The sequence below is a fragment of the Pimephales promelas genome, chromosome 15 (genome assembly GCF_988280905.1).
Source record: "Pimephales promelas chromosome 15, fPimPro1.hap1.1, whole genome shotgun sequence".
In the NCBI taxonomy this organism is placed as follows: domain Eukaryota; kingdom Metazoa; phylum Chordata; class Actinopteri; order Cypriniformes; family Leuciscidae; genus Pimephales; species Pimephales promelas.
In genome coordinates this window covers 14,347,064-14,359,300 of record NC_142783.1, presented here as the reverse complement: position 1 = coordinate 14,359,300, position 12,237 = coordinate 14,347,064, and the positions used below count along the sequence as shown (strand labels likewise).

At 34.9% G+C, this 12,237-nt stretch overlaps 2 protein-coding genes across 9 annotated transcripts in view; one reads left to right on the top strand and one right to left on the bottom strand.

Annotated features, from left to right (window-relative positions):
* The window catches only part of ralgapa1 (Ral GTPase activating protein catalytic subunit alpha 1), a 68,142-nt gene extending 62,872 nt beyond the window's left edge, over positions 1-5,270 (bottom strand). For 5 of the 8 annotated variants that reach the window (XM_089120205.1, XM_089120198.1, XM_089120201.1 and 2 more), the window contains exon 1: positions 4,927-5,270. In XM_089120205.1, coding sequence (XP_088976331.1) covers positions 4,927-5,032 — 106 coding nt within the window. In that variant the 5' untranslated portion in view covers positions 5,033-5,270. The remainder of the gene's footprint in view (positions 1-4,926) is intronic. The other 3 variants (XM_089120202.1, XM_089120203.1, XM_089120204.1) reach the window with 1 other exon arrangement.
* Positions 5,271-6,524: 1,254 nt separating this feature from the next.
* Positions 6,525-10,961, top strand: brms1la (BRMS1 like transcriptional repressor a). The gene is made up of 10 exons (XM_039673039.2): positions 6,525-7,024; positions 7,265-7,355; positions 7,427-7,554; positions 7,660-7,739; positions 8,240-8,336; positions 8,415-8,504; positions 8,917-8,981; positions 9,070-9,109; positions 9,736-9,862; positions 9,952-10,961. The coding sequence occupies exons 1-10, from the start codon at positions 6,889-6,891 to the stop codon at positions 10,067-10,069; spliced, it is 972 nt and encodes a 323-aa protein (XP_039528973.2). The 5' UTR covers positions 6,525-6,888; the 3' UTR covers positions 10,070-10,961.
* The last annotated feature ends 1,276 nt before the right edge of the window (positions 10,962-12,237 follow it).

Genomic DNA, 12,237 nt, shown 5'->3' with positions numbered 1-12,237 from the left:
TGCACACTTGCCTGTATTCCACCAGATGAGGACTGTCATATCTTAACAGAAAAATGTATTTTTTTAGTTTCTACATGTGCTATCATGAAACAGGTTTGTGTTGCCTGACTTTGATGATGCGTATCATTGGCACAGTGCAGGCTGCGATATTAATACCGTTACATGTTTTGTCTCTAAGAAATGCACATTTTACAGTAGACTGAGTTGACAGGAGTAGCTTGAGTTAAGATGCAGACGTAAACAAAAACAGTAACATCTGTAAAAAAAAAAAAAAATGGTAACAACCATTTTTATATTCTTACTGTTTTGAGTTTTACTAAAATTAATCATTGGTCTTCCATAGTAGCATAGGGCCTACATTTAGATCATGATAACCACAGTTAAAACCAACCATTTAGCAGCTTACTTCCATGGTAAAATGCAACTATATGGTTTCTTTGTATGAAAAACAGCTATACAACTTGTACAAAAATATGCAACATACAAGTGATATAGCTTAATCACAAAAAATACTGTAATTATATTCCATACTCCTTTATTAATAATATGAATCTCTAGTTCTCCGCATTATATAAAATTCGATATGAAAATCCAACATTACTGACACAATACCATAGTGCAGTTAGTGATACAATAAATCCATGGTATCTACAGATTGAAAAATGTTCTGACTGTATGTTCAGCCTAGTTTCTTTATCATGGACTTTTAATTTGTTTTGATGTTCATTATCGAGGGAATGATCATGCTACTGAAATTGAGGGTTAAGGTACTCAACAACAAAATTCCTAAAAATGCCCATCCCGAATTCAAACTGCCAATGAGCAGTGAGCCAAAGACCTATGAATTTTACAGATTGTGGTGTATATCAAAAAGCTTTGAGAACAGACAGACAGGGGGGAGTTTTGGCTGAAGCTGAAGAGAGAACAGGCCAAGCGATGGTGCTACACTGGCTGTTGGAAATATTTGAGATCTAAAATAGAACAGAGCAGAGAGCACAAGTGGCTGACGATGCTTTAGAATCACTCAAAGATAACGGCCCTCATCTTTAAAGATGAACTGCTGCACACCATGGAAAGAACGACAGCGCTGACGCTCCTGAACTGTCAATCTCAAGGAAAGCATAATGTAGAAATAAAAGATGCATCTTAAAACCAGAACTACTGTAACTAAGATTTTGATGCAGGATGTTGTGGGTGGTTGCCAGGATTTGTGCTTGCTAAGTGGTTGCTAGACGGCCACTTTCTGGCCAAAGTCAAAAGAATGTAAGTCTACGGATTTTTTTTTTAAAGGACAAGTTCAGTATTTTACAATTAAAGCCCTGTTTTAAGATTGTTTCTGATGAAATAGAATGTTTAAGATTGTTTTTTAGACAGATGCTGCTGTCCCGAGAATTTTCGGATTTTGGAACAGGAACAATCCTTCATAAAACAAATAAAACTTTAGTTTACAAAGACATGAAACTCACCGAGTGGTCTGGGGTGTTCACTGATATGCTCACACAAAAATCGCTGCAAAAGATGCTTTCCAACAGGTGTTTTACCATTCGTTGTAAAACTGTAGACCAACGTTTCTGAAAGCCTCACAACCGTACATTCTTCCGTTGAGAGCTTGAATAATACACACTTCAGCCCAGTTGGTGGCGATAATGCAGCTTTGCCAATTGCAAGCAAACCACTTGTATAGCGTAGCCTACGATACCGCGACTGAATGAGACTACGAGTCATATATGCCATAGGTGTGCACAAAGCAACCCACGTTCAAGTCTCAGCTCGAATTTCAGGCTTATTTGTTCATCATTAATAATGTCATCGGCGACTATTCGACGTCGACTCAACTTTAGTCACATAAATGTCAACTTTAAAAAATCTGAAATCATGTCCAAACAAACACCATGGGTCCCCTTTATACACATTTAAATCTACTCTTAAATGTGCATAAGTACAAAAGTAAATGTAATGAAGTCAATGTAATTCGTTTCTGTATATGTGCAATAGTCATAATGGTGTTGTCATTTCAATATTGGCAATCAACCTTACGATCTGGGGCAGTTCAAAAGTTACGAGTGTGCAGCAATCTGCTAAGAGCCCATTAAATGACTGACATCATATAAAATATGACTGGTCATCACAACAGCAATTCTCAAGCTCAGCATGGCAATTGATCTGTGAACACTGCACAGAAAGACTAATGTAATGCAGGACGTCAGCTTTGAACTAAATCAATCTTATATACTATACAATTTTCAACACTTGACAAGCTATAATCCTGGTTATGGGCGTTCCGTTGCCGACAGTCTCTGCCTACGGTTTACCAATAACAACTGACTGGGTCATTGGACCAATCGCCGCAGATTCGCATCACTCAAAGGAGGTGTTTGGGGAAAATGAATCGTCGAACGAATCATTCGGGAGTGCAAATCGGCTAAAAATAAATGCATATTATAAGACAAATAAAGAGTCTTTTTTTATTCTTGCATGCACGTTAAACTGTTTTTGGGAACTCCCAAAACAAAAATAGGAACATTTCAAATGCTATGATAGGGGCCCTTTAACACACCCATCCGTTTATTTAGGCTACTTTACTTCCTCAGGTCCACAAATTCACAAAAGCTGTTGTGCACAGGGTCTGATCTAGGCCATAATAAGTGGATGTGTGAATAATGTTAACTAATGTTGAGCTTATCACTTCAACTTCACTTCATTGCTGTATAATATGCAAGGACCAAGTGACACACAACACAACACAACATTAAATTAAATTAATAACTTGGTCACATACCATACCATGATCAAACTATTTTGCAATTCTGTTTAGTGCATTCAAAACTGCAATATATGCAACACAATTCAGATGTCTGGAATCAGTAAGATTTAAATAATAATAATAATAATAATACTTTTATTCAGCAAGGAAACATAAACTTGATCATGAGTGACAGTCAAGACAAATAAAATGACTAAATCCTGTTCTGAAACTATAATAAAAATGTATAATGGTTTCCAAAAATGTGATGTTTTGCGAAAAGGAATGTTTCTTGAGCAGCAAATCATCATAGAATGATTTCTGGATCATGTGACACTAAAGAGTGGGATAATGAATGATGATGATGCTGCTGAAAAATAAATTTTAAATTTTAAATTGTAATAATATTTCACAATATTAGTGGCTTAATGTATTTTTGACCAAATAAATGCAGCCTTAATAATATAATAAGTGACTTTCAAAATAATAAAATATAAAACCCAAACTTTTTTAACTGTAGGCTAGCTTGTTTGTTTTAGGGAAAAAAAAAAAATAAGTAAGCAAAGCCATCCCAGTTTTGTTCCTTTTCCCAAAAAACGTAATTGTGAAAAGTGCAGAAACTAAAAATACATTTTTTTAGCTAAATGTTTAGGCAAAATGTTAATTCTTCGAAATACACATCATATTTTACCCAACTCTACTTACAATTACACTTCCTTAAAAATAGACCTAAAAATATTATACATTACATACAACATTAAAACTGTGTATTATATGAAAATCATTCTAACAATCTTTTTTTTTTTTTTTTTTTTGCTGTAATGAAAGCAGTTTCCTTGCCATTCATAGCAACATCACATTTTCAGTTTCAAAACAATCGTCAGTGTGTAACACAATGGCACCAGGAAGAGAGATAACGCCACACAGAACAATGCAGGAAACAGGACAGTAACTACTCCACGGCAGACCAACATCTCTAACAGGACTCTTTAACCAAAGACACTTCACTAAAAATCTGTGATGTTACATAAACCCTCCACATGTCCAACATTCAGGAAGTCAGTGCTGCTAAAACAACTCAGGAATCTGAGGGAACTGGCCTGATACGGATTCCTTCTCGGACTTCCCTGACTAATCCCAAAGGAAGTGCTGGTTTATTTCTGTTATTCATTGACATCCCACCCAGTCCTAAAGAACCAAATCTTTGCTGTCCCCCACCCAAAACATGACCTAATCTCTACTGGTCAAGAGACATATTATTTTTCCTTAGATTGGATTTTGCAAGACAGGCCATGAATTTGTGCGAGATTTATTTTTTCTCTCTCTTTTAAAAAAGAAAAGTTCAGGGATACACTTTATTTAAAGTTGACAGTTACATTGTACTTACTCAAATAAGTACTGAGTAATATTAACTATGCACTTAATACAGAGTTACGATTTGGCTTACAGTTAATTACTTGTAATTATGCATAATTTACTGTTATTACAGAAAGTAACGTTGTTAAGTAACGTTAAGTAACGTGTAACAACTCCACTTTGAAATAAAGTGTTATGAAGTTCGGATCTCTGAACAATTACTTTATTGTCCACACCAGATTATTACTTAATTTAAGCAAACTGCACATTTTGGCATGTGTTCAAAAGAGAATAATTGAGTAGCCTATATGAGAATGGGTAAAATTGTCAGTCTTCTCAACTTCTAAACATTCTATCACCATGTGAGCCATCACATGCAAAATGATTCATTCAATTAATATATGAAGTATATAAAAGGATATGGCATTTATCTATATACATAGAAAGAGAGAGATAGTTTAATCACTTACAGATAGAATAACCAACTGACTGAAAGAAAAATTGTCAAAATGTGCAAATCATCAATTCAACCTCAGATTCCCTGACATCTAAAAAGGTTCCAGTGAAACCAATGCATGTCATATCAAAACAAAACCCACAAACACTCAACCATAGAAGAGAAAGATACAATCTATCAAATAATTGTATATCAGACCACACTTCTAAATGCAAAGTTGTCAAATACTGTCAAAGGTGTCACGGAATTGCAGGTAAACAAACACCATGATTTCTGATGGTGCCTTCATTCTCCTCTCTACATAGCATGTTAGCTCCATGCAAGGCAACATTAGGTTCATAAAATAAATACAAATAATGTTATTTCTCACCAATAACGATTCGAAGATGTTTCAATCTTGTCAGCACGTCTTTCTTGGGGTCCAGGACTTTCTGTGTCGATTTCCTGACATCTCCATGAGGTTTTTTAGAGAACATTCCGAGATGTTTTGAAGAGCTAATGATAATCTTCCGTTAATTCCCTCATACATGGAAGGAGTTGTCAAATTCACGGCTCGAAAGCAGTTATGGGTTGTAAGGAAACGTGAGGAATTAGTGGTGAGGCGTGCATTTTTGCAGAGGAGGTTAGACAAAAGAAAAGAGCAGGCAGCCCTCCTCTGTGTGTATATGTCTTGTGAACTACACACCTCTCTGAAGATCTGAAAAAACATGGCGGTCGGAGGACGCGACATGAAAAACACCGTCATTGATGCCAGAGTCATCCAACGCTCAGACGTCATCCGAGGCACAACCACACACATCCAGGAACACACCCGACGAGAGCAATGATATTTTATTATTTTATTTTACATTCATAAACAGTGTTTTTGCATAATTTATGTAAAAATGGATCATTGCACTTTATATTTGATTATAAAAAGTGTAAGGCATTTCTAAACGAGGTGTTATAATATTTTTGTATTCTTGTTTGAAAGGTTTTATGTGTTTTTATGTTTATGTACGCTATTCTAATATATCTACGCTATTTATGTCTATTTTTCATTATATTTCTTGCCTTTGTGACTCAATGAAGGGTCAATTTCTATTTGCAATAACCAGGGAAGAAACTGAAAAAAAAGCCTGACTGAAAAAGTAACGTTAGGCTACATCAAACGTTTAAAAATGTAAACATTCAAAACTTTTTTTTTCATTTATTATAATGTTGATAAAGTTGAAGTTGTTCAAGTTGTGAATATACATTCTACTTTACAAACGAAAGACAATATGAAATAATGAATTCAAGATCTTTGTTTTGTTTGTGTTGATTCACAAGTAGAAGTCTGCGCACTTCACTCCTAAGTTCAACATTTATGAGTTTTGAAATGTATATTTTTTAAATCATCCACTTTATTAATTAAATAAATGTAAGGTAGTACAGTAGCCTAGTACATGCTGTAAGTTGTTTCCCCATAAACTGAATACTAGCCCATTCAAGTAAACAAGTAAAAACGAATAAACAATAAAAATTCAAACTTCATCTTCAATGTTTAGAATATCAAATCTAGTTTTAATTAAAACAAAATATATATTTCTAAAATATTAAATGTCTTCACCTTATATTATATCCTTTATTTTTGTGCCATATTCCTTTGAAAATAAATTAAGAAAAATAAATCGAAAGAAAGAGGTTTGTTTGGTTTCAGTATTATTTTTTTCATTGTTAAGTTGTCTAAAAATAAAACTGTAAATGAAAAGTAACTATATTCCAAAAAATATCAAGTAATAATAAATTAGAATTTAGAAGTTTACTTTCTACATTGAAAATAACACAATCATTTCATCAAGTCGTCCATTGATTTATACAGCCTGTTTTAAAGTAGTAAACACTCTCTCCACGGGATGAGTGACGGCAGGGAACTGTAGTTCTTTAGATCACTATAAACCATAATACCGGAGATACATGCATCAACATAAAACTACAAAGCCCAGAAGCGCTGCAACAGCTCACATTCCGCGCCACTGTCCCAGCTCTTCACAGTGTAGCATAGCTTAATGAAGCAAAAAGAGATTTATTTGTTGTTTACAAAAATACTATACCACCTAAAGCTACTTAATAAGCAGAAGCTTCCCGTTTCGATTTAATCAAATCCAAACTAAACGACAACTACTAGTCATTTGCGAGATTTAAACGTCTGTTATTAGCATGATACATCTAGATGTAACGTTAGCGTTATCTGTTTTGTTTTTACCAATATCATCAAGCTAACAAAAACACTTGCTCACAAAAAGCCCTAATTTAAAGGTGAGAAGCAGTTCACAGCTTTTACGGTAATCTTAGTCGAATAAAGGACAGGATGCCAGTGCACTCGAGAGAAAAGAAGGAGAGCAACCATGAAGAGATGGAGGTGGATTTCGCAGAGCAAGAGGGGAGCACTTCAGAAGATGAGGATACAGAGAGCTCTTCTGTCTCCGAGGATGGAGAAAGTTCAGGTGCGAATCATTCACACCTCTATCTATCTATCTATCTATCTATCTATCTATCTATCTATCTATCTATCTATCTATCTATCCAACAATGAGACAATAATAAACAATTTTGAGGAATTGCTAGTCCCTGTTTGACAGTGCCTACAAGTCAGTTGACAGTCCACTTCACTTACTGAGCCTGATTCGGCTACTTCTAATTTACTTTAAACATAATGAAGAAATAAACAATCTGTTTGATTACAGAAATGGACGATGAAGACTGTGAAAGGAGAAGAATGGAATGCCTTGACGAAATGACCAATCTAGAAAAACAATTTACTGATCTCAAAGACCAGTATGTACAATCTTCTCGTTTGAATTTTCCACTTTTCCACATTGGTCACTAAGTTTGCATGCTTTTATTAGGTTATATAAAGAAAGACTCAGTCAAGTTGACGCCAAACTTCAGGAAGTGATGTCAGGAAAGGCCCCCGAGTACCTGGACCCTCTTGCAACTCTTCAGGAGAATATGCAAGTCAGAACTAAAGTTGCAGGTCAGTCCAAATCGAACATGGGATTTTTTTGTTCTTTGAAATAGTGGTTTTTATTAGGTAAGAAAGTGCATTATCGCACTGATTACATAATACATTTACGCATAGGTATCTACAGAGAGTTGTGCTTGGAATCAGTGAAGAATAAATACGACTGTGAAACCCAAGCAGCGCTCCAGCACTGGGAGGTGAGATTTACAGGTGTATTTCACTATTAGTCAATGGTGCATGTTTGAAATGTATTGCTGAGTCATTAATAGAGCCATACTGAAGTGTTTATACTGTTACCACATTGATTTGAAACATGCATCTATTTAAATGCACTTTCAGAATTAAAGTCAGCATAAAACAGAATCTGAGAACAAATTGGGCGGGACTTAATTTGTCCATGGGGAATTGATTGGATGGTTGTTTGTTATTGGTTGATCTCATGTGAGTGACAGGTTGCCCCGCCCTTGTGCCAGTAAACACATCATCAGAGAAGCAAAGAGGTGTCGCTGCAAAAGGGAGAGGAAGAAATTTTGATTAATGTTTATGAGGGAACATACATTTTCAAAAAATAATGATGTGCACGGATAAATCATTTATAATAAATTCTGCAATATTCCATAGAAATGAAGAATTGCCAGGTATGATTTCATTGTGACTTTAAATGTAACTCTAATTTGGCTTAATTTATTTCTTCTAGAGTGAGAAACTCTTATTATTTGATACGGTTCAGAGTGAACTGGAGGAGAAGATCAGACGTTTGGAGGAAGACCGCCATAGTATAGATATTACCTCAGGTACGGGAATTGTTAATACAGTCGGTCACCCATAATTTTTGTGTTATTTACGCAATCTTTGTAATATTTCCCCTATAGAGCTCTGGAATGATGAGTTACAATCAAGAAAAAACAAGAAGAAAGATCCCTTCAGTCCAGACAAAAAGAAAAAGCCGGTTGTTGTGTCCGATATCCTTTATTGCAACATGCAGCAGTATATGGAAGCTTGTTTCCACCATGGAATAAGAAAAGAAAAGATAATTGCGACTTTTTATCTTTTTATGATTTTGTACAATTCTGACTTTTCTCAGAATTGCATGATATAAAGTCACAATTGCGTGTTATAAAGTTAGAATTGAGAGATATAAAGCTACAATAGTTTTTTTTTCCCCTCAGCCTTTATAACTCACAATTGTGAGTTTCTGATTTTATAACTCAGAATTTTGACAGTATGACTCGCAATAGTGACTGTATATCACGCAATTAGGAGAAAAAAGTCTGAATTGTTAGAAAAAATGTCACAATTGCCTTTTAAAAAAATATAATCTGTGGCTTCCATCTAAATTTGCAGTATGATTTATGAGTTTCTTAACATGTTCACGGCCATATATAGTTTACATGTTGCAAGACCTGGATATACTGGAGGACTGGACTGCTATTAGAAAGGTTAGACTGTCAAAAATTCTTCTTTTTTATGTGAAGACATTTTTATTATTATAAGTGATAAGTGATGTATCATGTTACTATCTTGTAGGCCATGGCAACATTAGGACCTCACAGAGTAAAGACTGATGGTAAGATATATTTAATATTCACAACTTTAGTCAAATATATTATTCATTTATATATATACAGTATTTACATTTATTTATTAGTTAATCATTATCAGCATCATTGCTCCAGTCTTCAGTGTCACATGATCCTTCAGAAATGAATCAAACATGATGATTTGCTGCTCAAGAAACATCTTTATTAAATTATCAATGTTGAGAACTGCTGTGCTGCTTAATATTTTTGTGGAAACAGGATTCGGGATTATGTCCTTGCTGAATAAAAGACCCCAAATTCTTGAAGAGTAATGTGTGTAGGCTAATGTATCATATCCTGAGTGATTACAACATTCAACTTTTCCAGATCTTTAACCTCTCTAGACCACCTTCTGTAACGGTTATAAGTTTAGCACAAAATGTAACAGAGTAAATCCAAATCAGGGTCATCTATTCTAAAATCTCCCTTTTACTATAATGACCTAGAACAATGTACTTAGTCTCTTTTGCTTGGGGAAACATAATCACATCAGATTCCAAAGTGGTAACTTGTTAATTATAGACACAGCATGTATGTGTGGTTAGTACTGCAGGTGCTTTAACTTAATCTGTGATATATCAGTAAAAGTAGAACTTTGCATAATTTGTTTTAGTGTCTTCAAAGAGTGAGAAACACCAGCACAATGCCCGCTCGGAGGATGGACGCTTGTTTTACGACGGGGATTGGTACAGCCGCGGACAAGCCATATGTATTGACAAGAAAGACGAGTATCCTACGAGGTGAGGGTTCCTTACCCAGACACGCTGAATTGCCAAGCTCATATTGATTATTCTGCTGCATTTTTCTCCTCTGTCTTTTTTCAAAACAGTGCTATAATAACAACAATCAATCACGATGAAGTCTGGTTCAAACGAGTCGATGGGAGCAAGTCAAAACTCTACATCTCACAGCTTCAGAAAGGCAAATACTCCATAAAACATGGCTGATCTACCCGAGATCTGGTCAGATGTCAGTGCGGCAGTCTGAAATGATGTTTAATAGTGCCATTTTATGTACAGTATATTGTGATTTAAATACCTTTTTTTATGTTTGAAAACAGATACGTTTGTGTGTTGTCTGTCATTTGAAATGTGGGGAAAGCTGATGTTATTTTATTGTACAGTATATTAAGTGCAACACCATTTGTAAGATTATGAGGCTGGACAAATTCAACCATGTATTTTAATTACAGGTGAAGTTCCTACAATGAGGTGTTATACGTTTGTATTTTGACGACTGGGTTTATTTGCCATTTAAGTTCTGCTCAGTTAATGGCGTTCGAACCCAGTTCTGATGTGTAGTAATTTTTAATGTTGTGTCAAGCCACCAAATTGTATCCTACTTTTATTTTTTACATTTCTGCCTCATTATTGTGTTCATATATACAAATGACAGTTTCCATCCTTGGTAACTTTTTAGTGTAATGATGAAACGCTCTTGCCCGTCCAACATCTTTTATGAAATACAGATATATTAAGGATTTTAAGGAGTGAATAAACAAGACGTTATCACAACTTCTCAGAGTCTCAGGCCTTTAAACAGCTGTTTACTGTCTATTGTGTTAAGATGTGATCTGATGCTGCTCTATATTTACAGTCTGGTCAAGCCAATACTTTTTATCATACATTGTAATGTACATCTTAGCTCTGTGGTCATTGGTTGTGTTTTTATTTTATGTGGGGTTATATCACCACCCTCTGGTTTGTTGTTGTACTGTGCCTGTTTAACATTTCTTGTTTTATCCATACTTTTGAAAATTCTGTGCTGAATGTATTTTTTGTCAGTTTCTAATTAATTCACATTGAACAAACTCTCAAATACAGCATTTCAATATCAAAACGCTTTGTTGTGCTTAATAAATGACACAATTCAGTAGTCTAATTAGAATAAAAAAACATGGGTTAAAAAAGAGACAAGTTGTATAATCTTTGTAAAACTAATTTAGTGAGTGTGGAGTTATAGTATTATCCTTTAATTATGTTTGCCAGATCATTAATGCAGCACAACATGAAGAACAGAAAACAAGACTTAAATCATACCTTGGTTATTTGTTTTTAATGACCCCTGCAGTTTGATAATATGAGGAATTTATTATATATATATATATATATATATATATATATATATATATATATAAAGCAAATTACAGCTACAGGTTTTATTTTACTATGCAAAACAAAACAAAACTCAAAGCATGCTGCCTTAAAATAAAAGTACAATCAACTTGTTTTAAGTCATTTCAACTTAAATTACATTAAACTGACTTTTAAAAATTAGTTGAATCTTCTTTAACATAAAAAAGTTGAAATTGCTTAACTAACTTTGATGAGTCACAGCAATGTAAAAACATGTTATAAATGATTGATCAAATAATTTTTGCAGTGTAATCAGTTATTGATTTATTTGGCTCTCTCGCTCTCATATGACAGTCCGGGCCAAAAATGATGTCTGCACAATTTGGCATGTTTCATTGCACTATTACAAATAAACCAATTGAGACCAAATACAAATATAGCTGCGAGCAGCGATGGCGGGCCCAAGCCGGAGGCACCGCAACCCCGGTTCCTTTAGTTACCTAAAGGCACCCGGGTGGCGGTGCCGAAGGCTTTGGCCCTTTCATGATTAAATGTTAAAGCGGCTTGCCATACTCTGTCATTTCGACTAGTCACAATTATGTTACAGATATCTTAAATGATAATACAAACTATCCAAAGTGTAACGACTAGACAGAAAGATGTTGTTGATATCTACAATGTTAATTCCGGACAGGCAAACTTAGCTTTTAAATGTTAAAAGGGCTTGCCATACAGGGACGTAGGCTCAGAGAGAGGCTCACCATATTCAGACCAAAATATCTGACTTCCTCTTGGTCCGAGCTAATGACTATGTATTAGAAAGTTGTACGGCTTGAGGAGTACAATGTATATACCGATTTTTGTAACTGTAGATAAAACTAACAACCAATGTAGTAGCACTTCTCTTTTTTTGATTGGCTGATGCGTAGCAGGGTCGACTGCTGAACTCCAGGCGAGACGCGCTTGATTCTCACGTGAGAGCGGCGCGGCCAGAGAAATTGCGTATATTAAATATATTATTAATAGTTTTTCCGCATGAG

Coding starts and splice junctions, on each gene's coding strand:
- brms1la (XM_039673039.2), top strand. CDS start 6,889: ATGCCAGTGCACTCGAGAGAAAAGAAGGAGAGCAACCATGAAGAGATG. Junction 7,025..7,264: donor CGAGGATGGAGAAAGTTCAG/GTGCGAATCATT, acceptor GTTTGATTACAG/AAATGGACGATGAAGACTGT. Junction 8,982..9,069: donor ACTGGACTGCTATTAGAAAG/GTTAGACTGTCA, acceptor ACTATCTTGTAG/GCCATGGCAACATTAGGACC.